Source organism: Oxyura jamaicensis, chromosome Z (genome assembly GCF_011077185.1).
Source record: "Oxyura jamaicensis isolate SHBP4307 breed ruddy duck chromosome Z, BPBGC_Ojam_1.0, whole genome shotgun sequence".
Taxonomy (NCBI): domain Eukaryota; kingdom Metazoa; phylum Chordata; class Aves; order Anseriformes; family Anatidae; genus Oxyura; species Oxyura jamaicensis.
This window is the reverse complement of record NC_048926.1, coordinates 70,656,381-70,684,236: the sequence shown is the minus strand read 5'-3', so window position 1 is coordinate 70,684,236 and position 27,856 is coordinate 70,656,381. Positions and strand designations below refer to the sequence as shown.

The window sequence follows — 27,856 nt, the reverse complement described above, 5'->3', positions numbered from 1 at the left end:
TTGTTGGAGTTGCCAGAGTATGTTTATTAACATAAACATTATTTTTGGTCTCGGAAATTCATGACAATTTTCATGTAGAGGTAATCAGTAACAGAGTAATCCCACAACAGAACCAAAAAGTTAAATGAGTATAGGTTTCTTAGAATAGCACAAGTACAAACACAGTTAAAGAGCACACAATATGTCAAAACTAGTTTCAAGAACAACTGTATACTAGGCAACCAAAATACAACAGACAGGCACATCATTTCACAGAAATATTTCCTGAAGATAGTTTATTAGGATAGTTTCCTAGGAAGGTCATGTTTTTGTCTGTTTTTCTATTGGTAAGCATTGTAAATCCTGAATAATGTTATGGAGTGCCTCATGGTTGAGCCCACAATGGATCAAACATGAAAAAATGGTGGCTAAGGCCATGATCAAGGCTGTTGACGAGGATATGTATCTGAAAATCCATCAGAACTGTAATGACACAAGAGTGCAACTATGGAGCTGAGTATGTATATATATAGATCTGGCAAACAAGGTTTGCTGGAAGTAACATAGTAATTCACATACTTCAGTGAAGATTGAGGAAAAAAAAAGCTCTTGGTCACAATACCATTCATGTTTGGCACAGCTGATGAAGACAAGTATTATGATAAAGAGCTTATATGCCAGATAATGTTATCCATTTTTCCATGTTTCCAATCCATTAATCTAACTAAAAATGCAACTTCTTTTAAAACTTTTTTTTTCTCTTAAAAGACATGCAGAACATTGACCATCCTAGCTTTATCTTAACCCTAAACAGAAGTGTAACATATGCAGTTTTGCATTTTTCAATCCTTCAGGTGCAAAAATATGCATAGGAATACAGAAATTGTCACTAGTAATCTTACTAAATTTTAAGCAGATAGAGTTGGAATGACTAGTAAGAAATAATATCCCCTTTTTGAAGTGAACATCTTAGATCTGCTGGAAGACCTGTAAAATATTATTTCCCCTTTTCAAATTCACCGCAGGTATTGTGTTAAAGCTACTTCATAAAAATTAACTTCACATTTCTAGTTTCTGCAGTTGGCTGTACACCTAAGTTTCCCTCCCACTCTCAATGTAACTCATTTTTTATTGTTCAAATATATTTTGCCATACTTCAAAATAAGACTGTTGCTATATTATTAAGATATTCCTGTGCATTAGAAGCTGAAGTCATGTAAAAGACTTGTAGAGGTTTAGGAAATTTTGCAAACAAGATACTCACTTATCACTGAAGCATTATGTCTATACATCAGTTCAATGTTCTACCCCTCAAAAAGCCACATATTTCTTTTTATTTTTTATTTTTTTTTAATACAGGAAGAGCCATATTAGGTTTTATAAGGATGTAGAAAAAAAGCTGATGGAAAATTACATGAATGCCACTTCTTTATTAGCATATTTGACCAGAGTTAATACAGCCAGTGATAACTAATGAAGTGAAGAGCACCATTGAACTTAACAGCTCTCAGGGCTCTTTCTCTGCTGCCAAACAGCAAGGTAAAGAAACAGTCCTTACACTGGAATGGGGAAACTTGGCTTGAGTGCAGTTGAGATGGTATCACTGGATCACAGCCATTTCCTAAATTTCCATCTGGATGACCTTTAAGCACTTGCAGATCTATTTTGATCTGAGCTACAACAGAAAGGCTTCCTGCAAAGATCCTGTTGCACTGCAGACTTCAGAAAATCAGGCAAATGAAAAAACAGTGTAAAAAGTTTTATTTGCTCTGTAACTCACAACAAATCAAGTTTAAGTCATCCACAGTATTTTCTCAGTTATATTCTGTCACAAAATATGAACAAAAGCATCTTTTCTTCTGCATACACTGTATTTCCCAAGTGCTAATTAAAACAATTACAGCAGATTAAGAACAAACCTACAGCATTCCTTTACTTTAGCTGGTTCTGATACAGAGGCATATTTTCTTATTTGGGAGTCAACTCCAAGAGACTTAGCTAATTGCACAGCATTTGTATCATCACTGATTAACGTCCCCAGAGCCACAAGCAGTCTAAAAATAGCTTCAAGATCTTGAACAACTTCCATAACTGTGTTGATTACTGATAAACATTGGGCTTTGCCCTCAATGTTGTTGACTTTATGTAAACATACAGCATAGTTCAATGTCAGTGTGGCAAGTGCAATGTGGATATTCTTATTATTGCCCGACTTCACTTCTATTGCTTGTGTCATTATTTCATCCCTCTGTTCCATCAAGAGCTTCTGGCCTGCCTGGTTGACAAAGCAATTGCAAAGAGCTCTAAGTGCCAACAGCTGGTTTGCTTGCTTTCCTTTAGGGTTCAGAAATTTGAGGAGGAGGTGGATAAATTGCACATGATCCTTTTCACCACAGAAGTTTGCATTCACAGTGGGATGCCTGACAGACAACCTAAGAATGTCTAGGGCTGGAAAGACAATATCTAAGAAACAAAAAAAAAAATGTTTTAGTATTAGAATTGCATTATGTGCAAACATGCTGGTGAGTTTATTTCTGTTGGAGATGCCCTAAATCCCTAGCTTTCAGAACAGACAGTAACAGTTTCATGCAGAAAGAGTAAAATAAACCACAAATTGTCAAAAAATCATAAAAAGCAGCACTGACAAACCCATACTACTAACACTTCCATTAATGAAAGAAAAAAATATGCTCCTTCAGATTGACTCGGTTCTTTTCAAAGAAGTCTTAGAAATCTTTCCTGAAAGCTAATCGCTAACACTGAAGGCAAACACTGAACACAAAATACGCATAGTTAACTAATCCAAAAAAGTTTTTCAAAACTTCTCATTTACTGGATACAGGCATAACTTTTCTAGCATTACTGAGTACAGGCAGTGTATCAATTTGTCCTCGTTCCATATCTTACATTTTAGTATAACTACAGAACTGCCTGCAAGAAAATAATGCTTTTAGACTATCTTCAGCTTAAAGACATAATTTAGAAGAAAAATAAAAGATGTTCTTAACTAATCAGCTGGATATCATTAAGGAATCCAAATTTATAGTTTGTTCAGCAGTTCCTCTGAACTTCCCTAAATTTGGCTCTTCAAGGCTACCACCAGTATCCCAAGCTTACAAACACACCAAGGAAGCTGAACCTGCTGAGCTACCCATTGAGCAGTTTTTCCTGCAGATATGCAGCATGTTGAGAATTAAGACTTTGTACAACACAAAGTCTGATATGAAAACATTAGCCACCACCAGTTCCCAGCTCTACAGAATATAGCTTAAGTAATTAGCTTAGATGTAGAGCTTAGGGATATGGTTTAGCGGAAGATTTGTTAGAGTTAGGTCAGAGGTTGGACTCGGTGATCTTGGAGGTCTCTTCCAACCTAGACTATTCTGTGATTCTGTAATGTTATCTGATGAAGAGCAATTCTTCCTGTTAATAAATTTTTAACCCCAATTTTAAGAAAGCAGTTCATTTTAAACTGCATATTTAGCTATCTCTACATGCAACGTATCCTGTTTTTCCAGAACGTATATTTACAAACAAAACAGTCTTTCCAACTGGTCCATCAGTACTGATAATGTTATTAAATCAAATTAAATCACCTCCACTTGCATTCATTCAAAAAATGTTATTTCAATAATCCAGACCACATAAACTAACTTCAGTAACTTCCACCATACTAAACAAGATATAATTTTGAGATTTTTTTTTCCTGTAACTTACCTCTGTAATTTAATCTCTCTTTTGATAACAAGTTAGGACTCTACCTTTACACTTCTTTGCTCTATTTCCTAACAAGTTTCACAGCTCTGTCTTGTGGAAGCTCCTACTCATGAAACAACTGCAACTGATGTTTATATCAAGTTTCTCTTTTATCTTTACTGTTATGCCAACAACAAACTGACTGCTAACTACCAATTCTGAGTTCTATTAGTATCTGTATGTCCTCTTCTGGGTTCTGTTTGGGTTATAGACTCTACGAGACAGACTGTAACAGCCAGCAACAGTGTTCTGGTTCATTGTGAAGTACCGATGAGACAACAAAAAAAATAATTTCAAGTGTCTACCTTCCGGCCAGTTAACTGCTCTCCATAATGTTTGAAGTTGTTGTGCTGTAGGCATTTCTGCAGAAGTACTACATGTTGCAGACAATAACTTTTCTAGCATTATCAAGTCATCTTCTGTAAGCTTTTGTTCTTCAGTTGCAGTGCCATTAAGTTCCTTTAGTTTGCCTGTAAGACCAATAGAAGGGTACAGTTTTTTGACATAACTTAAATCCAGATCTTCAATAAAATATTACACTACGAAACACTTTAAAAAGAAGTTAACAACTATTAAGATTACAACTATTAAGATTGCTTAAATATCTTTAATGGAAAATTACTTCTCATCATGTTTCTAATTTTAAGTTTAACCATCAAAACAGATGCTACTATAAAGCTTCTTCAATAATGAAGCATAAAGATTCAATATTCACATCTTAGCCTACATGTAGGCACAGATGCAGGAAAGAATCCTAAGACCATTAATTGTCAAAACTGAAATGTGATCCCTCTTTACTATTAGGCAGTAGAAACAGACTATTGAAACAAATGTATCAGTATAGGGTGATCAGTATTTGTAGTTTTATTTGCTTCAGTGCCATACACAAAATGTGATTGCACCTTGCCATGTATTCAAACTTCAACTTAACTTAAAATCCACGTTTTGGAAGTGGTATTACAATGTACAGCATTGAGCACCTGGCAATCATGGTTCTTCCAGAACTGACGAGGGCCACGACAATAAACATGCCAACAGGCAGCATTACATTAGTACACCTTTAAGTAATGAGTTTTAAAGCATGCACAAAAGTGAACTGTCTGCCTGTTATGAAAAAAAACATATGACTATTAAATCTAGCCCTGTATAGCTATGTTTACAAGTGTATTTAACTATGCACTCTTACAAGAGTGCAGGAAACTCTGTAAATGTAGTTGTCAGATTCCAAGCTTAAAAAAAAAAAAACAACAAAAACATTAGGCCTATGCTTAATAATTATCCCTGAAGAGCACTGGACAGAAAGAAACAATTGCAGTATGTTTTGGGGGTTAAATAAAAACTGCTTTGCTGCAACAGAATATGAAAGTCAACCATTCTGAAGTTCTCCTCCTTATTAAGTTCTGGACAAAGTTTCACTGCAAAATGTAAGCAAAACTAGGAGGAGGCTAGATATATTTATTAGTGACAACCTCATGAAAGAAGAATCAAGTTTGTGAATCTCTTATCTCCCTTAAGAAGCAAATATTAGCCCACCACAAAGAATACAGGGAAAGAGGGCATGGCCAACTAGAGACTGACCAACATTTTTTAAATAGAAAATGAATCCTGAACAATATGTAGAAGAACAACAGAAAAAAGGTCAGCAGCATGTCCTCTTCAAGAAGTTGGTTAAAAGTGAAGGTATATTTTTTCTAAAAAGCAGAAGTTCTTAAGTTTCCTCACCAGACTATCTATAATATTCTCAAGTTCTTTATATAAAGGGGAGAGAAGGAAGGAAGGAATGGAAAAAAATTGAGGAAAAGAATTTTAACGTGGAGATTCAAAGCAGGTACTCTATTTTCCTGCACTGTGAATACAAACTAGTATACATAACTATACGAAAGCACTCCACAGAAACACAGTGAAACTGCAGGGCAAGCAGGCGATCAGGCCTAGTCAGCATGGGTTTATGAAGGGCAGGTCCTGCTTGACAAACCTGATCTCCTTCTATGACAAGGTGACACACTTAGTGGATGAGGGAAAGGCTGTGGATGTGGTCTACCTTGACTTCAGTAAGGCATTTGACACCCTTCCCCACAGCATTCTCCTCAGGAAACTGGCTGCTCATGGCTTCGACTGGCGTACACTTCGTTGGGTTAAGAGCTGGCTGGATGGCCGGGCCCAGAGAGTTGGGGTGAATGGAGTCAAATCCAGTTGGAGGCCGGTCACTAGTGGAGTCCCCCAGGGCTCGGTACTGGGACCAGTCCTCTTTACCATCTTCATCGATGATCTGGACGAGGGGATCGAGTGAACCCTCAGCAAGTTTGCAGACAACACCAAGTTAGGTGTGTGTGTCGATCTGCTCGAGGGTAGGAAGGCTCTGCAGGAGGATCTGGAGAGGCTGGACCGATGGGCCGAGGCCAACAGTATGAAGTTCAACAAGGCCAAGTGCCGGGTCCTGCACCTGGGGAACAACAACCCCAAACAGCGCTACAGGCTGGGAGATGTGTGGTTAGAAAGCTGCCTGGCAGAGAAGGACCTGGGAGTAGTGGTAGACAGCTGGCTGAATATGAGCCAGCAGTGTGCTCAGGCGGCCAAGAAGGCCAGCAGCATCCTGGCTTGCATAAGAAACAGCATGGCCAGCAGGTCCAGGGAAGTGATTGTCCCCCTGTACTCAGCTCTGGTGAGGCCGCACCTCGAGTACTGTGTTCAGTTTTGGGCCCCTCGCTACAAGAAGGACATGGAGGTGCTCGAGCGAGTCCAGAGAAGGGCAACGAAGCTGGTGAAGGGTCTGGAGAACAAGTCTTACGAGGAGCGGCTGAGGGAACTGTTTAGTCTGGAGAAGAGGAGGCTCAGGGGTGACCTTACTGCACTCTACAGGTACCTCAAGGGAGGCTGTAGCGAGGTGGGGGTTGGTCTATTCTCCCACGTGCCTGGTGACAGGACAAGGGGGAATGGGCTAAAGTTGCACCAGGGGAGGTTTAGGTTGGATATTAGGCAGAACTTCTTTACTGAAAGGGTTGTTAGTCACTGGAATAGGCTGCCCAGGGAAGTGGTTGAGTCACCATCCCTGGAGGTCTTTAAAAGACGTTTAGATGTAGAGCTTACGGATATGGTTTAGTGGAAGACTTGTTAGTGTTAGGTCAGAGGTTGGACTCGGTGATTTTGGAGGTCTCTTCCAACCTAGACTATTCTGTGATTCTGTGAAACTGAAGACAAATGGTACAAGTTCTGTAGAATAGCTATGGGAAGTACAGAAGAGACTGTAGAATAGCAATAAAGATGGGGTAAGAGGGAGAAATAGAAGGCAACAGCAACATTCATCAAAAGTGTGTAGTATTACTAAATATTGTACATTGTTTTCTTTTTCTGTAATGCAGAATGTTCGGTTTAAATACAGAAGAGACCATCTGAACCCGTGAAACTGCAGAATGCCTCACTTCAATGCAGCTTAGATTACACGGTATGGCAACCTAGTGAACTGAAACTTTCATGTGCGAAGCCAGAAAGGGACTGGATATGACACATATCCAGAAGCTGGGAGAAAAATGCTCAGTGCTCAAATGTACCAGCTTGGTAAACAAAACATGGAACAGCAGACATAAGCTAAGAGGGGAAGAAATATATTCTGCATTAGACAGGAGTTCTTCTGAAAATTAATTCTATTCCTAAGCCTTCAAATCATTAAAGTAATTAATGTAATTTTAAAAGGTCAAAACTGAGAATGAGTAGGAAAGAAAGCTATGGGAAATAATTTAGCTTTTTGAAGAGATCAAAAATTTAGTCACTTCAAACAAAATGGAAAAGCCATCCCTGAAATTAAAATACTGACCCAATATCTGTGTAGGATTGGCCTGGTCAAAGGTGACAGCATCTTTCTTCGGGAAATAAATATTTTCAGTTTTTGCTGCAGCAGATTGGTAAGCGCCCATTCCTACATAAAGGAAATATAAGAAGTTCAACAGCATATCAAAGTGTCTGACATATCCTACCAGTAAGTCTTCCCTGTTGTCCATTACTGAGACTGAGTCTCCTAAACCTAAAGTAATGCCTCCACAAATTATTCATCCCCCATGTACAAATATATTATGCAAGTGTGAATTACTACATGGTTTCTGAATTACAGTGAAACATAATACAATCATAGGAATTGACACTGCAATTAAGATATGGAAATGTTCTAAAATTAGAATACTTCTTATGCCCCTTTTTATTTTCATAATAAATAGGAAAAGATTTAGTTCTGCAGATATGACCAAGTTATGTCACATACAATAGTATCCAAACATCTCTTAGAGAAATAATAAAAAGCATTAATTTATTATTTTCTAGATTAACAGGTGAATTGGTAGCCTATACTATGTAACTTCCATTTAAACTGCATATATTAATTTCTTTGAACAACATTAACTACTGGCACACCAGAAATCATCTCAAGAAAACAGGTTACCATCATACATTCTAAAGCTCGTGGTGCCACAGTATAAGTAGGACATAAAATCATTAGAGAGTATCCAAAGGAGCGTAACAACGATGAAGAGAATTGGAGGGGAAGATGCATGAGAACCTCTGGAGTCACTTGCCTTCAGCTTAGAGACAAGGAGACTGAGTCTGTACCTTCCTCACAAGGGGAGTGGAGGGGCAGGTGCTGAGCTCTGCTCTCTGGGGACAGTGACAAGACCCAAGGGAACAGCATGGAGTTGGGACAGGGGAGGGCCAGGCTGGGTGTTAGGGAAAGGTTCTGCACCCAGAGGGTGGTTGGGCACTGGGACAGGCTCCCCAGGGCAGTAGTCACGGCACTGAGCTGCTGGAGCTCAAGAAGCATTTGGACAATGCTCTCAGACACGCGGTTTTATTTTTGGATGGATGAGAGGTGGATGCAATGATCCTTGTGGGTCCTTTTGACTCAGGATATTCTGATTCTCTGATTCCTACATGTAAGGGACTTTGTTCCCCCTGTTTTCTCAGTGATTTCTAAAATATAAGTGATTTCAATCTGCTCATTATGCTTAAGTATAAATTCACAACAGCATAGAATTCATGTCAAAAGAAAAAAAAAAAAAGAGATCAGTGATGCTTTTTATAAAGCAGGCCTCATTTCTTACCTGTGTATGGATCAATCCCACCCATTGGAGCTACTGCATTTGATGTGGAACCAGGAACATAGCGACCAGCACCTGAATGATGAGGAGGTTAGACTTTTTTAAATACCACCACTGGTAAAGAGGTATCATATACCTACTTTCAGCCAATAGTTTTTAAATATCACTACTAATAGGGTGTTATTTTGCTCTAAAATAATTAAAAAGAAGTCCTTCAACTCTTCCTGAAATTTAAGGATTTTATCTAAATGCATGTGTGAGGGTGGGGCTGATGGCAGTGGCAGCACTCACAAGCTAAGTGACCCACTGCTGAGAGACATTCTGTCATGCTCCCTGGCACCACTGGTGCCAAAACCCTTGGTGCAGGCAGAGGGTGCTGCTGCCCAGGCCTGGCCTCTCTCTCTGCCCAGGGTGGTAGCTGACGGAGCTGGGCTTTGATGTGGTGCTGAGTGCTCAGGTGATGGAGCTGCAGGGACAGGTGACCAGGCTGTGAACCATCAGCGGGGCTAAGAGGAGACTAGCAAGGCTTTTATACCTGCAGACACCAGAGCCTGAGTCACAAAATGCAAGGGAGAAGTCAGTTGGATACCATAGTAGAAGAGGTATGGAGAAGGACTGTCAAGATGGGAAACACTGTGGCTTTTGGCAACAGCAGGAAGGCTTCTGCTCCATATATAAATCTGCTACTGCGAAGCAGATGCTGTGCCCTGGCAGTGTTGAGGACAAACACCCCAGAGAGTGGTCATCAGAGCCAGCTGAGACTGCACCCAGCATCTGCAGAAAGGGGAAAGGCAAGCAGTGGTTGGAGGCCTCCTCCTACAGGGTATGGAGGCACGTATCTACTGATGCGACCCATTATCTTGAGAGGTTTGTTGTTTGCTGGGAGCCAGGATCCAGAAAGTCACAGAGAAAACTGCCAGGCCTTGAAACTTTTACCCCTGCTGCTCTTCCCTCCAGGCATCAGTTATAATGCCATGAAAGACCTGGAGAGTATCAAGTGGTTACAGAGCCCCAAGGGCAAGTCTATGACTACAGGACCCTCTCCAAGGAGCAAAAACTATTAAGAAAGATGGGATGACTTTGTAAATAGGCTCATTACAATGACAAGGGCTTTAAACTAGCTATGCCAGGAAGGGTTGGAATCTAAAATTTAGCACGGAAGGTACCAATAACAGCCACATAAAATAAGAAGCATACTATGATAAAAAAAAAAAAACAAACAACACTAATTCTATGAAAATAACCAATCCCAAGCTGGTCATGCATATAAGAGATGACAAAACATAAGGTTTAAGAACTTAGTCCTCTACATTAAAGGATGGAGTGACACGAGGCAGACCAGACAAGCAGAGAGCTGTCTCCTCTACTAAACAGGTCTGGACAGGCTTTGACATTTTTCACAGCAGTGGAGACCACCTAACCAGTCTGTCCCACATGGCTGCCCCAAATGGAGCACTGCAACAAACGGCTCTGGATCCAAACACACTGTAACTGAACACAGTAACATACTTTAAATGCTGGCAAGACAAATTTCAATAAGGACTATGAATTTTACATTACCTGTAAATGGATCTGCCCCAGGTACTGTACTTGATCCAGATGAAGAGCCTGGAACATAACGTCCAGCACCTGGTGAAACATACACAGCTTGATGTTATTAAAGTACTAATATTTTCAAACAGATGCAATTCAAAAATGAAGCCAAAACATCAAGTATGTCTCATGTCTTATGGTGACATTATGACAAATTTAATCCTCTCCACATGCAGTTCTGCCAACACTGAACAAAATTCTTCCTAATTATTTCAGGGCCCAAACTTTGTTTTCAAGGATATAATCACTGTGCATTTGGAAACAGCCAAATCAAAGGTATATGCATAAGTTTATACAACTGCAGTTCCATGAGATACATTTGAACCTGATTAACAGCCTGTATTCTCATTTGTAGTTCAATGCAAGAATAAGATCTAGAATTATTTTCACAACATTTTGTTCCTACCTTCAACTTTGTAAAACTGGTTGAAATGTGGTTTATTTTATAATACAATAGACAGGATGTAATCAATTAGCACATTTCAACTGGTGAGTAATTAACTTTTTATAGTTCTCATTCACTGCCTGGAAAGGGGTAATTTATGTATTTCACTCAGTTTCATCCTTTGTTTAGTTAAATGTTTGTATTTCTTTCATTGCCTTAACAGCATCTGGCTACCTGTTAGCCTAGTAGCTGGATTTTCTTATATTAGAAGATTAAGCCAACCAGCATGATTAGCATTTTGTTGAAAGATTTGATCTGACAAATATCTCACGGAGTTGACAAGCTTTTGCATTTTTGTCACACCTATATGTGCCATGCCCTCCATGATTTGAGGGCATGAAACTCCTATACAGGAAGTTGAGGAACTGGGACACTGAAGTCTGTATGATCAGAGTGAGTTGGACTGAAAACTGGCTGAACAGATGGGCCCAGAGGCTGGTATTCAGTGCCAGGCCATCTAGTTGGTAACCAGTAACTCGCACTGTACCCCAAGTGCCAGTACTGGATCTGATCCTGTTTCACATCTTCATTAATGATCTGGATGATGTGGTGGAGTGGCAAGTTTGCACATAACACAAAAATGGGTGGATTGGTTGATTCTCCAGAGGGCTATCTTACCATCCAAATGGATCTGGACAGGCTGGATACATGGGTTGACAGAAACCTCTTTAAGTTTGACAAGAGGTCCTGTACATAGGGAGGAACAACCACCAAGCACCGTATGTGCTGGGGTCTACTGAAAGCAGGCTGGCAGAAAATGGACACCATGTTGAACATGAGCCTGTACTCTGACCACACTGCAAAGAAGGCTAATGGTATCCCAGGCTGCATTAGGCAAAGTACTATCAGGAGGAAGAGGCAGGTAATTTTTCCCCCTTCTACTCAGCACTGAGAAGGCCACGTTTGAAGTGTTGTGTCCAGTTTTGGGCTCCCCAGTATAAGAGAGACATGGAGGTAGCAGAGAGTACAAGGAAGGGCAGCAAATATGATGAAGGGAATCATGGCTGGAACATCTCTCTTATGAGGAAAGATTTGAGAGCTGGAACTGTTTAGCCTGGAGGAGGCTCAGGTGGAGTCCTAGAAATGTATATAAATAGCTAGAGAGAGGGTGAAAAGAAGACTAAGTTTGTCTCTTTTCAGTAGTGCCCAGTGACAGAACAAGGGGCAAACACAAGAGGGTCTGTCTGAACATCAGGAAATTCTTCCTCATTGTTCAGGTAACTGAGCACTGAAAGAGGTTGCCGAGAGAACCTGTGGAGTCTCCCACGCTAGAGTTATTGAGTAGTCACCTGGACAACTAACTCCAGGTGGCCCTGCCTGAGCTTAGGGGTTAGACCAGGTGACCTCCAGAAGGTGGCTTTTGAACCTCAGCCATTCTGTGACTTGAAGTCTGCTTGTGAAGTGACCCACACTGCTAGTGAAGCACTCAGTAATAGGTTTAAAGTTGCACTACAGTGTACAAAATACTGTAAGCCATTCTGCCAGGTTCATGCCCTACCCTTGTGAAGAAATACACTTACAGGGAAACTCAGTGCATAATATAACGCATTACAGTACACATCTTTATCCCTTTGTTTATCACTTTTAGTTGTGCACCACGAAGTTGAAATTTTTACCTGTAAAGGGATCTGAAAATTGTGTATTTGTATTCAACAGTGTTTGTCCCTTAGTGTTGTCCATAATAAACTTGGCCACCTGATCCAGAAACATTGGATTTAGATCATTCTTTTGCAGGAAGTTGTATGCAGTCAGCCAAGGATCATCAGTTATGTTATACGGCAGTTTGTAGGAAGGTCCATTTTCATTTACATCAATAGTGAAAACATAATCATACTCCTTTAAGTAGAATAAAAACAAGAACAAATGAGAAGCTTGTCAGCACGTTTGGCATAGAGATGTACTACATGCAGACTAATAGTGACCAAGGGCTAAGCCTGAAAACATTAATAATGCTACTTGCAAATTGTATCAACAGCAGTCTCCTACAGAAGCTGCAAATAAAAACCACTTAAGCTGTATCCTACATTTTCCAGATTTTTTCCTTTCTCAAGAAAAGCAGGCTAGAACAATAGATCATGACAATTTATGTATAGATATATTACCAAGTAACAGAATGCATCAGGTTACACTCATGGTCAGCTGTGGCTGCCTACAAAGGTACAGGGTAGTCAGATGCCTCAAAAAAACTTAAGGCCAAAAAGCACACTTCTACTACTAAAAAAGAACCAAGCCCTAAGGCTTCTTTAAAGCATACAAGAGAAAATGAGGCTCTGAAAGGCATTTTTTAAGTGGTGGCACAAGACAGATTTTCCTGTGTATACTTCACTAAAGGAAATGTTTACTTTTTGGATTATCTGTCTTTACACTTAAAAGACAAAGAAAAGGGACACAGTAAGCCAGGTACCTAATACTTCAGGTCACCCTCGCACCTCGCATTGTACATTTTAGGGTCCTCTCCCTTTGGAAAAGCAGTTAAAACTAACTTTACAAGGTATTAGCAATAAATACTATATCTTGATCCTTTCTTTAATAGCTGGCAGTTGACCTTTCTGCAACATAATTTGTCTCTGCTGGCTTGCTGGTTTTACAAAATGCATTTCAAAGGTAAAACAGAAAATATTTACAATTCTACCTCTCAGTTTTAATAGATCAAAGACATACAAAGAAGTATCAACAAATCCCTATTTCCTAATTTACCTTTTAGCTAAGTAAAGACTGGGATCTTTTTTTTTTTTATATGTGAAATTAAGCATTTAACTTTGAAAGGAATAAAGCCTATTAAAGGTTGTACATACCTTTCCTTCAAATAAAACCTTTCCAGATGTTTGTTGTGTGGCTCCAGAAGAACCAACGACATCACCAATCTTTATCCATCTTGCTTCACTAACACTCCACTGATATGCTTCAACTTTCCCATTATCTTTAATGAGCCGTGTCTGTCCATCTCTTGTTCCTGCAGACAGGGATATTTAACAGTTTTAAGAAATCTAAGAGTATGATTTACTTTAGGAGAGAAAAAGAATGTCTTAAATAGCACTCAAATTTAAAAATGAAAAGATAGTTCACCAAGATTTGAGGTCACAGCACAGAAAACTAGATACTACATGTTGCAAAAAGAATAGCAGAAATTCTGAGAATAGCATTTTATGGTTATGGTTATGGTAATGGTATATACCACCAGACTTAATTTTGAAAGCAGTCATTAAGTCAAGTATTTCAGAAGTTCACCACTTTCCCAAGGAGGTGACAATCAAGAAAGGTGATACTCTCCCATGGTCTAACAAGATGGGAAGCTTCATACGATTGTAAGATTTATACCACTTGCTGATCAGAGCCAAGGGGTGAAGTTATTTCATGGGATACTTCACCTGGGGAAAAATATTTGTCTATTTAAGAGTAATCTTAACTACCAGTGCTTCCAACTGTATCCTCAGTAGCCTCCTGAGTACCTGGAAACTGTAAACTGAGTTGATCAAGACAGATTGTTTTTCAAGTTGAAAGCTAAAGCAATTTTTTTCCTCCTTAGGAAAAAAAATTCTAGTCCTTTTACAAAGTACATAACTGTCTCTCATTATTGACACAGCTTGCAAAGTAATCCAAAACATCTTGAATACACTGCAGCGTCCTGTAACTGAGGTTTTTCTAAATTATTTTGTAAGAAAAGTATTTTAGCCACTTTAGTCTAGAAAACACACACATATATGGATGTATATATACAGACACACAAATATTTAAACTACAGACTTGCCTCCAAAAGAGGAGATTAAAGGAAAGCAGAGCAAAATTGAGCTGTTTTCTTTAGTAACTCTATTGAACATGGTCAAAACTTCCCTCCCTGTCACCCCACAGAACTTACAGAAGGTTTCAGTACCTCAGAACTAAGATCCAGAGGCAACCCTAACATAACAGAGGTAAAATAACTTACCAGGATCCTTAAGATGTTCTTTTTCAGGAAGGTCTTCAGCATTAATATCCCCTAAATCACCAGTTTTAGGGTCAATGGATGCTTGGGAAAGCTCATTTTCAAAAGCTTGAATCTCCTCAGCACTTGCAGTTCTTTCCAAGGACTCTGTAAACACCCTTACAAATCCATCACTTAATGGGAGAAAAAAAACATTCAAAGAGAATTATTTTTTTAAATGTCTAAATAATTACATACATTCTAATTGTGACTTCCATGTCATGAGAAACCATCATTACTTCTAATAACCCTCTCCATTATTTTTATAAAAAGAATTTGCCCTCATGCTAAAAAAAGCCCATAGAAAGACTTACATGGGTAACTTGAAACCCAATCTGTAGTACAGCTTTAAAGTCAAATTAGGATATGCCTATCAAATGTGTTCTTTATACGGTATCTGTAAGTCTATTCTGAGTCTACTCATAGTTTACCACATTACCAAAGAACTTACTCTTTAACTGTGTAATTCAATACCAGAAGAAGGACTTTTTGGATGAATTATAGCACATACGTAAATTTAATCCCCACACACACTTTCATGACTATATTTTCAAATATAATCAGAAATGAAAATCAAAGTGATGCACAAAAATTCACCAAGAGTTTTGCAAATTTCGATTTGAAAATGTACTGAGAGTAAAACCTGGATACCTTGCACCAACTACAATGTCACCATTATCCAACACACAGCAGCACCACACAGACTGAGCTGGGAGTCTGATTGTTTGAGCACATTCCCCTTGTTTCCATATTCTAAGAGATCTGTCCTCTCCAGTAGTTACAAAATCTGCAAAGGAAAAAATAGAAAAGCTTTTGAAGAATATTTTAGTGCCCTATGATACTAGATGCCTTTTTACAACTCAGTATTTAAAAATTAAAATAGCAAAAGAACCTTTCTACAATTTAATACTTCTCAATCACAAGAAGAGAGCTAAAAGAAAGCCACTGAAGAGCTATTTTCTCTCTCTCTATATATATATATATATGCATGAATTGCAAACTGAGGAGCCAGACAGGGAATGAAATTGTTTGTGACAAAAGATTACCTCCTCCTTCAAATAGTTTAAACAAAGAACTTGGGAACTATCACTGTTTTGACTCACACTGCTCTTCCAGAGTATCACATTTCAGGAAACATGCATAAAACATTCTCAGAAGTAGACACCTAACTTCAGGCATCTCTTCTACGAGGCATTTCAAGGCAGAAGAGATTTATGATGTACCCATGTCATACCTACACATCTACTACACCCTCCAAACAAATGTGGAAGTCCATTTGTACACATACACCACACTGACTTAGAATTTCTTCTGCAACCATCTGCAACAGTTAGTTCTGAACCTCCAAACCTCTAGCTCTAAAAACAAATGCATAAGCCATATAAAGAAAAACACTGAAATAAACTATTTATAAGCTACTTTGAGAACTTTTTTGTGCAAGTATTGAAATTTATGTTACTTCAAACTGCTAAGCCATGCATACCATTTTAACACTCTGAAACAGTGCTGAAATACAAGTGGCAACCCAGATGGTAGTTTTGTCTATTGCCAAAGTTTCACTTGAGCTTTATAATTGGGTTTAATCTAGGACCTTTCATCTCACCTCAAAGAGCAGTTCTGTCAGAGACATGATTTTCTGTCAATCACAAAAATTTCTTATTACTTACACAAAAGAAAAAATAAAAAAGTGAATGAAATGCTACTCAAATTCTTTGGTTACGGCAGCTCCACTGAACTACTGAATGCCTCATCTGCCATTTTGTTTTGGAACCATACAGGCTAAATCTCAAAAAATAAACTTACCTTTACAATGAGGGAAAACAGATATGCTATATATATAATTTGTATGACCATAATACACCTGCAGACACTCGCCAGAGATCTGCCATCTTCGAACACTAGCATCATTAGCACAGGAAAGGAATTCCATTTCACTGAGAATGGCTAAACCTCTCACACAATCTTCATGTCCTTTGTAAAAGAAAGGAAAACTTTTAATGCAGCTTTTCTTTCCATTACCAGCAGCATACCATTTCACATATCTATAACCCAGTAACCAATTTTCATTATGGAAGCACTCAAAATAAAAAAAAGCAATTCATTGCTCAATATCCTCTGGAAACAATATAATGCTTATAGAAGGGATATAATTTCCAGGCAACTTGAGATACTTTAGAAATTCTGCCTAAAAATAGTTCAATTTATATAAGGCTTCATGGTTTCTGATTTATTCATTTTTTAACTGTTTTTAATGGAGCACATGACATTGATGAAACTACTAACCGCAACAATATTTACCAGTGAATGTTCTTTCACATCTGCCTGCCTTCCACAGCTTTATTGTTTTGTCAGCTGAACCAGTCAACATTAATCCCTGTTCAGGCAGTATTTTTACTGCCCATATTGCAGCTGTGTGACCCTGAAAAAAAAAAAAAAGACAACAATATTGTTAGACTTGTAAAAGTCAGTATGTATTTTATATTCATGCAGAAGAACTTCATACCTGTAATGTCATCATACATCTGTCATGCAACCAGACTTTGGCTGTTGTATCCCATGATCCACTTAATAATGTGCCAAATTTTCCAGATGAAAGGCTGCAAACTGGAATAAATGTTCAGATCAACAATGACATGTTTCTTGCACTGTAGCAAATCTTATGCTAGCAATTTTTAATTAATAACTTAAGGACTTCTGTTTGGTATTAAAAGCATATCTAGTGTTGAGGAGTTCAGGGAAAAATTAAGTGTAGATGTACAGCAACTTAGAAAGAAAACACTTAAGAATCTCCTTACTTCAGATGACAAAATTGCAAATCTTTTTACCATTCATATTTTGTAATTTCTTTCAGTACCTGATATCTTCTCAAGCTAAAATATGTTGACAAGCAGCACAGATAGTCAAGAAAAATTATTAACACAAAGACTTAGATTTAACATTACAGACAAAGTCAAGATTTCATCAACATTATTGGGTTATGTCTTCACAAAACAAGACTTCATACCAAGAATACTTCGCTCTTCTTCCTGGATGGCAAAATAATACCACTGAGAAATTTTACTAACATTCGAAGATTTATTTAACATGTATATCATTTGCAAATGCTCCACTAATACACAGCTATAAAACTGAACAGCCATAGTGCTTACAAAGCAACAACAACAAAAGCTTTACAAAGCAACAACAACAAAAGCTTTACAAAGCATACAAAATTATATAAGCCATAAACAGAATGCACTGTCCATCTGAAAATTCATAAAAGTAAACACAGCCTTTCATTTCTTGACTCTGTGATTCCACAGTGGGAATTGGACAGTATTCTGCTGCTATGAATTGTTACTCAGGTACTAGTTTTCCCACTTCTAAAACATATTTAATCTGATTTTCCATTTTTTAATGTTTTGCATTTCTGTAAGAATTGGCACAAGTACTTTTTTGTAACAGAATCCATAACATACCTCATATAATGCCTCATCCCTTTTTGCACCTCTGGAAGGAACATGCCAAATGTTCTTTTATCTACTCAATCCTCTTAGGTTTCTTTTAATACTGTAAATTATTCCATACTTTCTGACACACTGACATTATTCTGGTATCATTTTACCTGTTTCTCAGAGCAGACCAAGCAGCTTACAATGCAAAGACAGAAATCTTTGCTGCTGTGTAGCAATCCATGTTATTTTCAAGCTGGTCTTGAGAACCCTTCTTTAATATAGCGAAAGAGACCCAAAACCTTCAAGTCTTGAAATTACTTCTGACATCCCATAATTACAAGATGAGGCTGTTCAAACGTCTTTTAAATACTAGATCATCTCACAAAAAAATAAACTTAGAATGCTAATATGAAAATTGCTCAACCTTTTATTTTATGGCTCAAGAAAAGTTATTGGTTTAATATGTCACACGCTGCACTGACCTGACTAAAGAGATGAAATTTCTGCAATGACCTTTTAGACTTCACCAATTAATATTAGATCCCTATCTAGGTATCAAAATGGGCAGTGAACATCTGTTTATTTAGGAAGCTTGCTTTTTCTATTTCTATGAAGTTAGATATAAAAATACACGGAATATGAAGTTAACTGCTTCAACCCTTGGCAAAAGGACACCAGTCTGTGAATTGCCACGTGATCACTTATGCAGCAAATGCTCAAACACTGGTCAGTATTAACTCAGAAGTCATTGTGACAAGCTGTCACTGTGTGAAATGAAATTATAAAAAAGCTATTTTAGAGAGGCTATAATCAAAAAGTTAGGTACATTTAGTATCAATGAAATTAAAATTGAGTTTCATAACTTCACTTCCTGTCTAACAAATCACATTAACGTTTATATAATAAACTCAAAAAAAAATTACTACATACCTGTGTTCTTATGACCCTTAAGGACGTAAAGAGGAGCTGTGTTGTCAACAGTGAAAATGCAAATATTATGATCATTGCCACCAGTTGCAATCAGCCCACGAGGATAGAGGTCACTTGGAGGTATGATGCAGACACAAGATACAAAATTTGAGTGGCCACGCATACAGTGCATTTCAGTAAATCCCCTGTTAAGACTAAACATATACAATAATCAGTTGAGTCATGATAGAAACAGTGCTTATTTGAGGCACTGAACTACAACGGGCATTTTATATTCCAGCTCTTGAATTAGTAACTATCCTTGCAGCATGCTTACTATGGATGACCTAGAAAGAATGAAAACATTGAGAAAAACTACATTGCAGCATTCCAGACCAGTAAGCAGTACTTAAAGCTCTCCACGTATTTTTTTCCAGTCACAGAATCCTGGTATAACTTAGTTTTGTTGTTTACTGCTCAGTTACAAACACTATGACCAATTTCACAGAATCACAGAACAGCTTGGGTTGGAAGGGACCTTAAAGATCACCCAGTTTCAACCCTCTGCAATCAGCAGGGACACCTCCCACCAGACCAGGTAACCCAAAGCCCAGCCCAACCTGGTGCTGAACACCTCCAGGAATGGGGCATCCACAGCTTCTCTGGATGTTCTGGTGCCTCACCACCCATACGGTGAAAAATTTCTTCCTTATATCTAGTCTAAACCTACCCTCTTTCAGTTTAAAGCTGTTACCCCTTGCCTTGTCACTCCTTGATAAACAGTCCTTTCCCATCTTTAGGTATGGGAAGGAATTTAGTCAGAATTTAATCACAAGTAGCTGCAGCTTGCATTTGTGAAATTTTCTGCTGTCCCAAAGCTCAAATACGTTACTCCAGCACAATGCAAAATATCATGGCACATAAAGAAAGTTTACTGACTGCAAAATCTATACTCATGAGCACTGCAGAGATTTAAAAATTATTAATTATGACTGATTCAAGCAGCACCTTTACTTTTTTCGTCATGACCCAGCCTCAACAGTGAGAGCACTCACTAGAAAAAATGTTGCTTGTATTACATTAAATAATGTAATTATATTATATTAAAGGTACCGTTGTTTTCACCACGGACTGTATTATATCATAGAACATTGCTATTCATACTCTGTACTATAATGCTTGGAGTATGTAGGGAAATCATTTTATTTTTGTAAATTTTAAAAACTCCTCTTTGCTGAAGGCACAGAGAACAAGGCAACACCTTCCTATGACACTTAGTAACGAAAATAACACAGCGCAGCTTGCTTAACCCCAAACCCTCCGTACGGCAACCCAATTACCGATGCTGTGATTAATTTACTAATGACTAACATCCTCCTATCACCGGGCCCTTCGGGGGATGGCAGCTCACCCGTCGGGAGCCCAGAGCCGCGCGGTGCGGTCCCGGGACACGGAGACGAAGCCGCCGTCGGGGAAGAGGCCTCGGGCGAGGCCGCGCACGTCCTGCTGATGGCCGGGAAGCGAGCAGCGCAGCCGGTATGCGCCGCCGGCGTCGCTCGCCATGGTCGGAGACCGGCGGAAGCCCTGACGCAGCAGCTCCCTACCTGCTGCCGGAACGCGCCGCGCTCCGCGCCGGAAGAGGAGCCGAGACTATCAGTCCCAGCAGCCAAAGCGGCGCGCTGAGGATGTAAGAGGCCGCGCCGCTGTCCCGAGGCATTATGGGAGTTGTAGTCGGGAGGGAGGTAAGCGGCGTTGCTGGGATATTCATGGCGGTGCGCGACATGGCGGCGGCGGCGGGCCGTTGAAGCTGGCGGGGGCAGCGGGTGCGAGGGGCCTGGCGGTGCCCCAGGCGTCCCGCAGGGTGTTTGTTCACCCAGGGAAGGGTGAACAAGGGGTGTTCCGAGGGGTAGCGGGTTAATAAATCAAGGGGTGGTGAACGGAGCGCTGCGGGGACCGCTGTGCTTCCGGGCTGAGGGCTTGCCCCGTGCTGCCCTGTCAGGGAGCTGCCCTGTCAGGGGAGCTGCCCTGTCAGGGGAGCTGCCCTGTCAGGGGAGCTGCCCTGTCAGGGGAGCTGCCCTGTCAGGGGAGCTGCCCTGTCAGGGGAGCTGCCCTGTCAGGGGAGCTGCCCTGTCAGGGGAGCCCTGCATCAAGCCCTCATGGACCCATCCTGTGGTTCAGGTGGAAGGGGCAGTAAAAGAGCATCGTCAGCTATTGAAAGGGGCGAAAATTAATCTTTAACGAGTTGGCCTCTGGTCGCTTCAAGCCATCTTTCCACGTGAAAAGACTGTTATCCTTCCCTCCTGTTTTCTTTCTTTCCAGGGAGGGGTTCAAAAGGATACAAATATGGCCAGTGGTCACAGACCTCCCATAGCTCGGCCCTCTTCAAGAGCAGGAATGGGGCTGACAGCAAGGCCATCCTCTTCATCACGGACTCCGTCAGCAACCAGGATAGGAACAGCGGTATGTTAAAAAAAGAGAAAAAAAAGTTGAACATCGACTTTAGTATCCTTAATTGTTATTCAGGTTTTCATACCTCTTCAGTACCATGACTGGAGCGAGATTTTCTCAAGAAAAGTTGAAAGATTTTCAGTCATAGGGAGTTTTACTTTGTGATTTTGGCTGAAAGAGGTAAGGGAATTCTCCATCAAGACTTCACCTGGGAGATCTTGATACTAATGTCACATACAGTGAACAAGAAGCAAGGTAATCTTTTACCTCAAGAGGTAATCTTGTACCTTTTTAGAGCAGACATTTGTCTGAAGCTTTATTTACCTGAACAGGTGTAAATCTAAAAGTTTCTCATGTGAAGAGTTTAGAGAGTGATTCAAGTTTTGGCGATTACATAAGGATTAAAAAAAATCAGCATTGGGATTTTTGGTGGTATTTTGTGTGTGTGTGTGTTTTCTTCTAGATGCCTCCTAGTACATCAAGACCTGGTTCGCGTGGTGGCTCTTTGACTCATAGCGGAATCTTGTCATCGCATATTAAAGTTGCAGACCGCCCAGTGACACAACAAGGATTAAGTGGAATGAAAACTGGAATTAAAGGTATTTTTTTTTGTTGAAAGTAGCTATCAAGGTGTCTGAAAAAGTTCTGGGAAAATATACTTGGCTTAAAGGAAAACTTTTCATAGTTGTATAAATTGCAGGGTGAATAGCTATGACTACAAAGAGTAAGAGAAAGGAAAGGAAGATTAATGCATCCTCCCTCCTTTGCTTTTGGCCATTAGAGACGACAAAGGCTTTTCTGTGCCTAAGCTTCCTATGTGATTTTTATATTTATTTTGAAATCATTAGATTAGATTAGAATACAATGGGATACATTGTATCTTCTTCCAGCACTGCAAAATAATTAAAATACTTTGTTGCATTGCAAATATTCAAATAGCTAAAAAAATACTGTTTGCCTTCATTTGTTTTAACAAAGTAAAATCTGTTGTCTCTGCTTGTAAAATCTTTATGTTGTTTTCCTAATCTGCAGTTAATCAGAATGTGTTGCTTTCTAATGAACTGTCATCGTACTCTCCTTTGTCAGGTCCTCAGAGACAAATAATGGATAAAACGTATTATCTTGGACTGCTGAGGTATGTATTAAAAATATATTCAGACTGTGGAAGGCTTCATGCTCTGTTCCCTTTCTGGCATAAAGGTAGAGCTATGCTTAATAATAGCATGGGATGAGTGGTGTTCACTTTTAATGAGTCTGTTATAACACATAAGAAGGTCATTTTGTAGGTAGCTTGTAGAAGAGGAATTTTATGCTTATATCCAAGTACAAGATTTCTTTGACATTTTGTTATTAGGCTTGCTAATTTAAATGCACTCCCACAGCATTAGTTCCAGAAGCATCAGTGATTTTGAACTTCCACCTGTAATAGTCTGGTAGCTTCAATTGTACGAAGTAATATCTCGAACGAAGTTCTTTTTTAGTGTACGCTTCAGGTGGTTTACTTGAATTATTCATTGAGATGGCATTGACAGAGATGCACGCTCCTTTGTCAGTTGGCCACACTGCAGTATTAAATAATCAATCCTAAAATATGTTGTTCTATACAGGGATGATACAGCATCCTTCCACAGATTATGGATGATATTTTTTTTCCAGTCCATCTGAGAAGGATTCACATCGCTTTCACCAGAAGGAACAAAAAGCTAATTAAAACATTTTATTTCATGTCCAGATTTTCTAATAATTTCTTACAATATTTTCAGATAGAACCACTTTATTTTTTCCCCTCACTTGTTTAGATTTTCTCAGAAACAGTTGGTTAGAAATAAGGTACCGTGTGAAAAAGAGATACTGATTACACATCACTTAGAGTAAAATGCTGTTTCTGATTTATCTGTGTTTTAGCTGTATATTTAAGTTTGAGTGACTCTTGTGTTTATTTTTTGCAGGAGCAAAACAAATGAACTTACAATAGAAATTAACAAGCTGCAGGAAGAAGTAGAAATGTACAAGCAAGAGAAATCAGTCTATTTGTCATACGAAAAAAGGTGAGCTGTGCAGCTAATACAAAGTTAACTTTCTCAGTCACAAGACTTTGTTCTAGGCTGTTGTACAGGCTTTAAGGAATCATTAAGTAATTATTTTTTTCATTATTTCATTTTTATTATATGATGTTTCCTGTCTGAAGTTTGGCTTCTTATTTTGTATTTAGGGCAGAGGATCTAGCTGGTGAAATCAAAGAATTTCAAGGTCAGCTAGCAGACTACAACATGGTATGCTGCTATCAGCTTCTGATACTGAACACTCCCTTCTCCCCTTCGCGTCGTGCTGTTTTTGCTTAACTTCAACATCTTTTTTGTTGATGTTCCTGTTTAAAGGTTTACTGGTTAGTACTGTATTTATTCAGTTATTGTGAAAGAAAAAAATGGGAACTAAGGAAAAAAAGAAAGTTAGGAGAAGCAGTTGCATTTAAGGAATTACTGTTGCATATTATTTGTGGGTTTGTACAGCTACATATAATGAGAATTACTTCTGAAAACTATGTGTAATCTATTCAGATTCCCAAATCACATTTTTCTTCCATTTGCAATAATAGATTTCTGTTGTGTTTTCATGAACATTTTGCGAGTTGATCCTTTTCTCTGTGTGTATAACTACAAAAAAAAAAGGAGAGTGACAACAGGTTGGAATTCTGTCTCATTTCAGGTTGTGGATATACTTAACACCAATACAGACATGGCAGAAGTGATTCATGATTACAATATGGTAAGAATTAGGGTGCTTGCTACATTTCAACAGTGAAATGGCGTATATTACATTTTTGGTACTTTGAATATGAGATATATAAAAAAGCAAAACATTAATTTAAAACTTACTCTTTTTTTTTAGGTTAAATTGGCCATAATAGTTGACAGCATTCTTTGTTTGTAATGAGACAGCTGTCTGAAGCATTGTCTTCAAAACCACATGACAGTGCTTCTGTGCTTTAGATTTGAGAAGGCTGTGTTCCCAGCTCAAACTTCAAGTGTTAAAATATATTATTTATTTGACTAAGAAGCATAGAATGCTAGTCTTATGCAAGTTCACTGTGCTGCACTGCCTTTAAAGCTGCCTGATCCTCTGGAAATTTATTGACTTCTCTATTGCATTCTCCTTTTAAATGCCTCCAGCATAATAATTATGAACTAGGTCTGCAACATGGACAACCACAAAATAAATCAGTTCTGTTGTTTAATTTTCTTTATTTTCCAGGATAGTGAGAGTTTTCATGCAAGTATTAAGGCTATAGAGGTATTAAGCACTTTCAATTTCTTGCGATCACTTTGTCCTTTAGCAAAAGCAGCTAGTCTTAGAAAAGGTTATTCTGGTAGCTTAAAAAACCACCTGAGTATTTCTTGGCCATTTATTTATCTCCACATTTCATTGAAAAATAAAGTTGCATCGTTCTCATAATAAAGAATGCTCTTTAAGTATTATATTTGCATTCTGTCTGTAGGCTGAAGCAGTATTTGCTAACAGATAGTAATACTAATTAAATTGATTTGTTACAAACTTGATAGCATTTCTTTTTCAAACATATAGAGAGATGTCTTCTTACTTCTTTTGATTTCCAGTGGAAGACTGCAATTTTAGAAGCTGTTTCTTCAGTACAGCCCAGGAACATCTCTGGAGTAGGAGACATCTGCTGCTCCTTTCTGTATTGCATTCTGAGAGGCTTCTTGCTCCCTTAAAGCAAACTTTGCACTTGTGTATAAGTATTTTTTATTATATTTTATATCAAAATACTTTTTTTTTTTTTAAAGTTAAAGGTTCAGAATGACCGAGATGCTCAGAGTGTGGATAAAATTTTCACAGAAAGACAAGCGTAAGTACATAAAGTATATGCTTCTCAAAAGCTGTTAAAATCATACCTGACCTTGGTAAAATTGAGAGGTTATCTAATTAAGAAATTGTTAACAGTACAATCCATACAACAAGGGACATCCCCAAACAATTTCAAGATTCTATACCAGTATCAGGATGAAGCTTTTGCCATTTAATATGCACTTTTCACTAATACTGTGGCTTTCAACAGCTTGTAAATATGTCTGTTGTACCCCTAAATGCATTTTTAAGTGTTAACAACGTGCAGCAAAAAGACTTGGTTCAGTATCAAACTAAGACATAAAGGCATAGTTTGGTGAATAATATTGGAGCTAGCAAGATGGTTGCACCAGATGATCTTGGAGGTCTTTTCCAACCTTAATGATTCTATGATTCTATATGCAGTAATGATATTTATAATTTTACCATATGTAGACAAATTTAAGGGAGTGGAGAAGTTGGTCTTTGTCACTCTGCTAATTCAGGTTTAAAAAAAAAAAAGAAAGCAACTTTATTCCCTGATAGATACTCATTTTGACTAATAAACTACTTAGCTGTAATGTTGTTGATTCAGATTCAGTCCCCAGTCTGACTGTGGTCTGCTTCTTCAGTGCTTTAAATAAATACTTTTTCAGCTCTGGCTTCTTCACCTCTTGAGTGTCAGTAATTAGGCAGCTTCACAAGCTGCTTTTTAAAGATTTCTTCATGTTAAGCAGTGTACAGTATGGTTTTTATCCCCCATAAATAATAACATGATCAGTGTTCTTTCATGTTTTGAAATACTTATTTTATGATTCATGAAGCAATAGCTTGTTTCAGACTTGATGAGATGAAAGGAGATGGACTGCTTAGGTTCAGTTTGTATTACACATAAGTAGCATAATGTGGAAGACTAAGTAGATGGAGCAAGTATACTACAGTTTTGAAAAGTCAGTTCATCATCCATTGTGTATGACATTAGCTCTCCTCAGTTATATATGAATCTATGTATTTATCCTCAATAAATCCATCTTCACCAGTCTCTAATTCAGTAGTTTTCTCAAATACTACAATGGGATCTTCATTGCTTGTATCTGATACTGCAGGAAAAGAACTCATGTCAGCTGAGAACTCCTGTTCAGTTACCTCTGGGTCATTTTCTTCCAGACGACGGTGACTGTAGCTGATCAAATAGTGATACCATGTTGGGCATTTTATGGCAGTAAAAATCAGGAATGTAGTGCTTAGGACAAACCCTAGGACTCCCACTAGGAAGGTCCAACTTTTGCCAAGGAGTGGAAGCTCTTTAAAACAGATAGGGGAAAAAAAAAAAAAAAAAAAAAGAACAGTCATCTTTATGTGTAATATCTGAAAAAACTCTGGTATTAATTTTTGAATAGTTAGACTGAGAACTCAGAAAATAAAAGATTATACGGCAGTGTCTCCAAAGCGTTAGTCTCTGCTGTTACTGGAGAGCTCGTAAAATCAAAAATGCACATACATCTCATATTTCATAGCAATGTAAACTCACCATGCATATTTGTTAAAATTAAACAGTTGTTTAAATGTCATCTGAAATTCTGGAGGCATAGATAAAATAAACTTTTTTTTTTTTTTTTTTTTTAAATAATTCCAGGACTGGCTTTGAGAATGGAAAAAAATAAAAATCAGTAATTGACATTAAATTCTATTTCCCAGGCTTAAATTTCTACATGGTGATGATGTCTGCCTCCTGAAATTCCACATTGTTTTTTTGTAATCCTTTCAGTTACATTTCTTTTATAATAAAAATTTCAATAGACTGTAGGTACCAGTAGTCTTTATTTACAAGTTGGTTTTGTATGCTGGCCGCTGTCACATGATACTTTATAGATACTTCAGCAAAAGAAGTCAGTGGCAGTGGTAGCTTACAATTTGTGTTTGTACCAGAAGCAGGAAGTGTCGTATTTCAGTATGGGAAAGTGGAGAACATTAATTTGGTTGTAAGAAAAAGAGAAATTTGATTTTTACCGGGAGGAAACTTAGAATCTTACCAAATAATGTTGGAATTAGCATCAAAAAGATGATGTAAGGAGGCTATTACTCATTTTTTTTAAGAATATGGGATATGCACAGCTGTGTCCCTTACACTGAACACAGTTGAGAGCGGGACAAAAATTAATATACTCAATCTTTTACTTTTTAAGAAGACTACATCTTGTGAGCAGTTAGTTTGGAATTATTTATTTATTTTTATGCAGACATCTGGAGAATTATCTGAATTTCAAGCCTTAGAACTTTTTACACCTTCAGTTTTTAAAGTCGTTTAAGGTGTGGTTTATCTGTTTTGCAGCCTTACTTAGTAGAGCATAACTTTCACCGTAGCATGTAATATGGTCTAACAAGTAGACTTGTTCCATAGCCCTGA

The 27,856-nt window shown here is 38.3% G+C and overlaps 2 protein-coding genes across 3 annotated transcripts in view; one reads left to right on the top strand and one right to left on the bottom strand.

Annotated features, from left to right (window-relative positions):
* Nucleotides 1-3: 3 nt before the first annotated feature.
* Nucleotides 4-20,798, bottom strand: PLAA (phospholipase A2 activating protein). Its single transcript, XM_035310792.1, has 15 exons — nucleotides 20,570-20,798; nucleotides 19,180-19,373; nucleotides 17,319-17,419; nucleotides 17,114-17,234; nucleotides 16,619-16,786; nucleotides 15,467-15,602; nucleotides 14,780-14,949; nucleotides 13,650-13,807; nucleotides 12,471-12,690; nucleotides 10,377-10,445; nucleotides 8,820-8,891; nucleotides 7,547-7,648; nucleotides 4,041-4,205; nucleotides 1,842-2,442; nucleotides 4-1,807 (listed from the first exon to the last, which is right to left on the bottom strand). Exons 1-14 carry the CDS (start codon nucleotides 20,719-20,721, stop codon nucleotides 1,877-1,879), a joined length of 2,394 nt encoding a protein of 797 aa, XP_035166683.1. The 5' UTR covers nucleotides 20,722-20,798; the 3' UTR covers nucleotides 4-1,807; nucleotides 1,842-1,876.
* Nucleotides 20,799-21,433: 635 nt separating this feature from the next.
* Nucleotides 21,434-27,856, top strand: part of IFT74 (intraflagellar transport 74) — a 41,965-nt gene continuing 35,542 nt past the window's right edge. Inside the window, exons 1-7 of one of the 2 annotated variants that reach the window (XM_035310793.1) lie at nucleotides 21,434-21,618; nucleotides 22,070-22,205; nucleotides 22,693-22,741; nucleotides 23,556-23,654; nucleotides 23,819-23,879; nucleotides 24,313-24,372; nucleotides 25,410-25,471. In XM_035310793.1, coding sequence (XP_035166684.1) covers nucleotides 21,502-21,618; nucleotides 22,070-22,205; nucleotides 22,693-22,741; nucleotides 23,556-23,654; nucleotides 23,819-23,879; nucleotides 24,313-24,372; nucleotides 25,410-25,471 — 584 coding nt within the window. In that variant the 5' untranslated portion in view covers nucleotides 21,434-21,501. The remainder of the gene's footprint in view (nucleotides 21,619-22,069; nucleotides 22,206-22,692; nucleotides 22,742-23,555; nucleotides 23,655-23,818; nucleotides 23,880-24,312; nucleotides 24,373-25,409; nucleotides 25,472-27,856) is intronic. The other variant, XR_004746359.1, reaches the window with a different exon arrangement.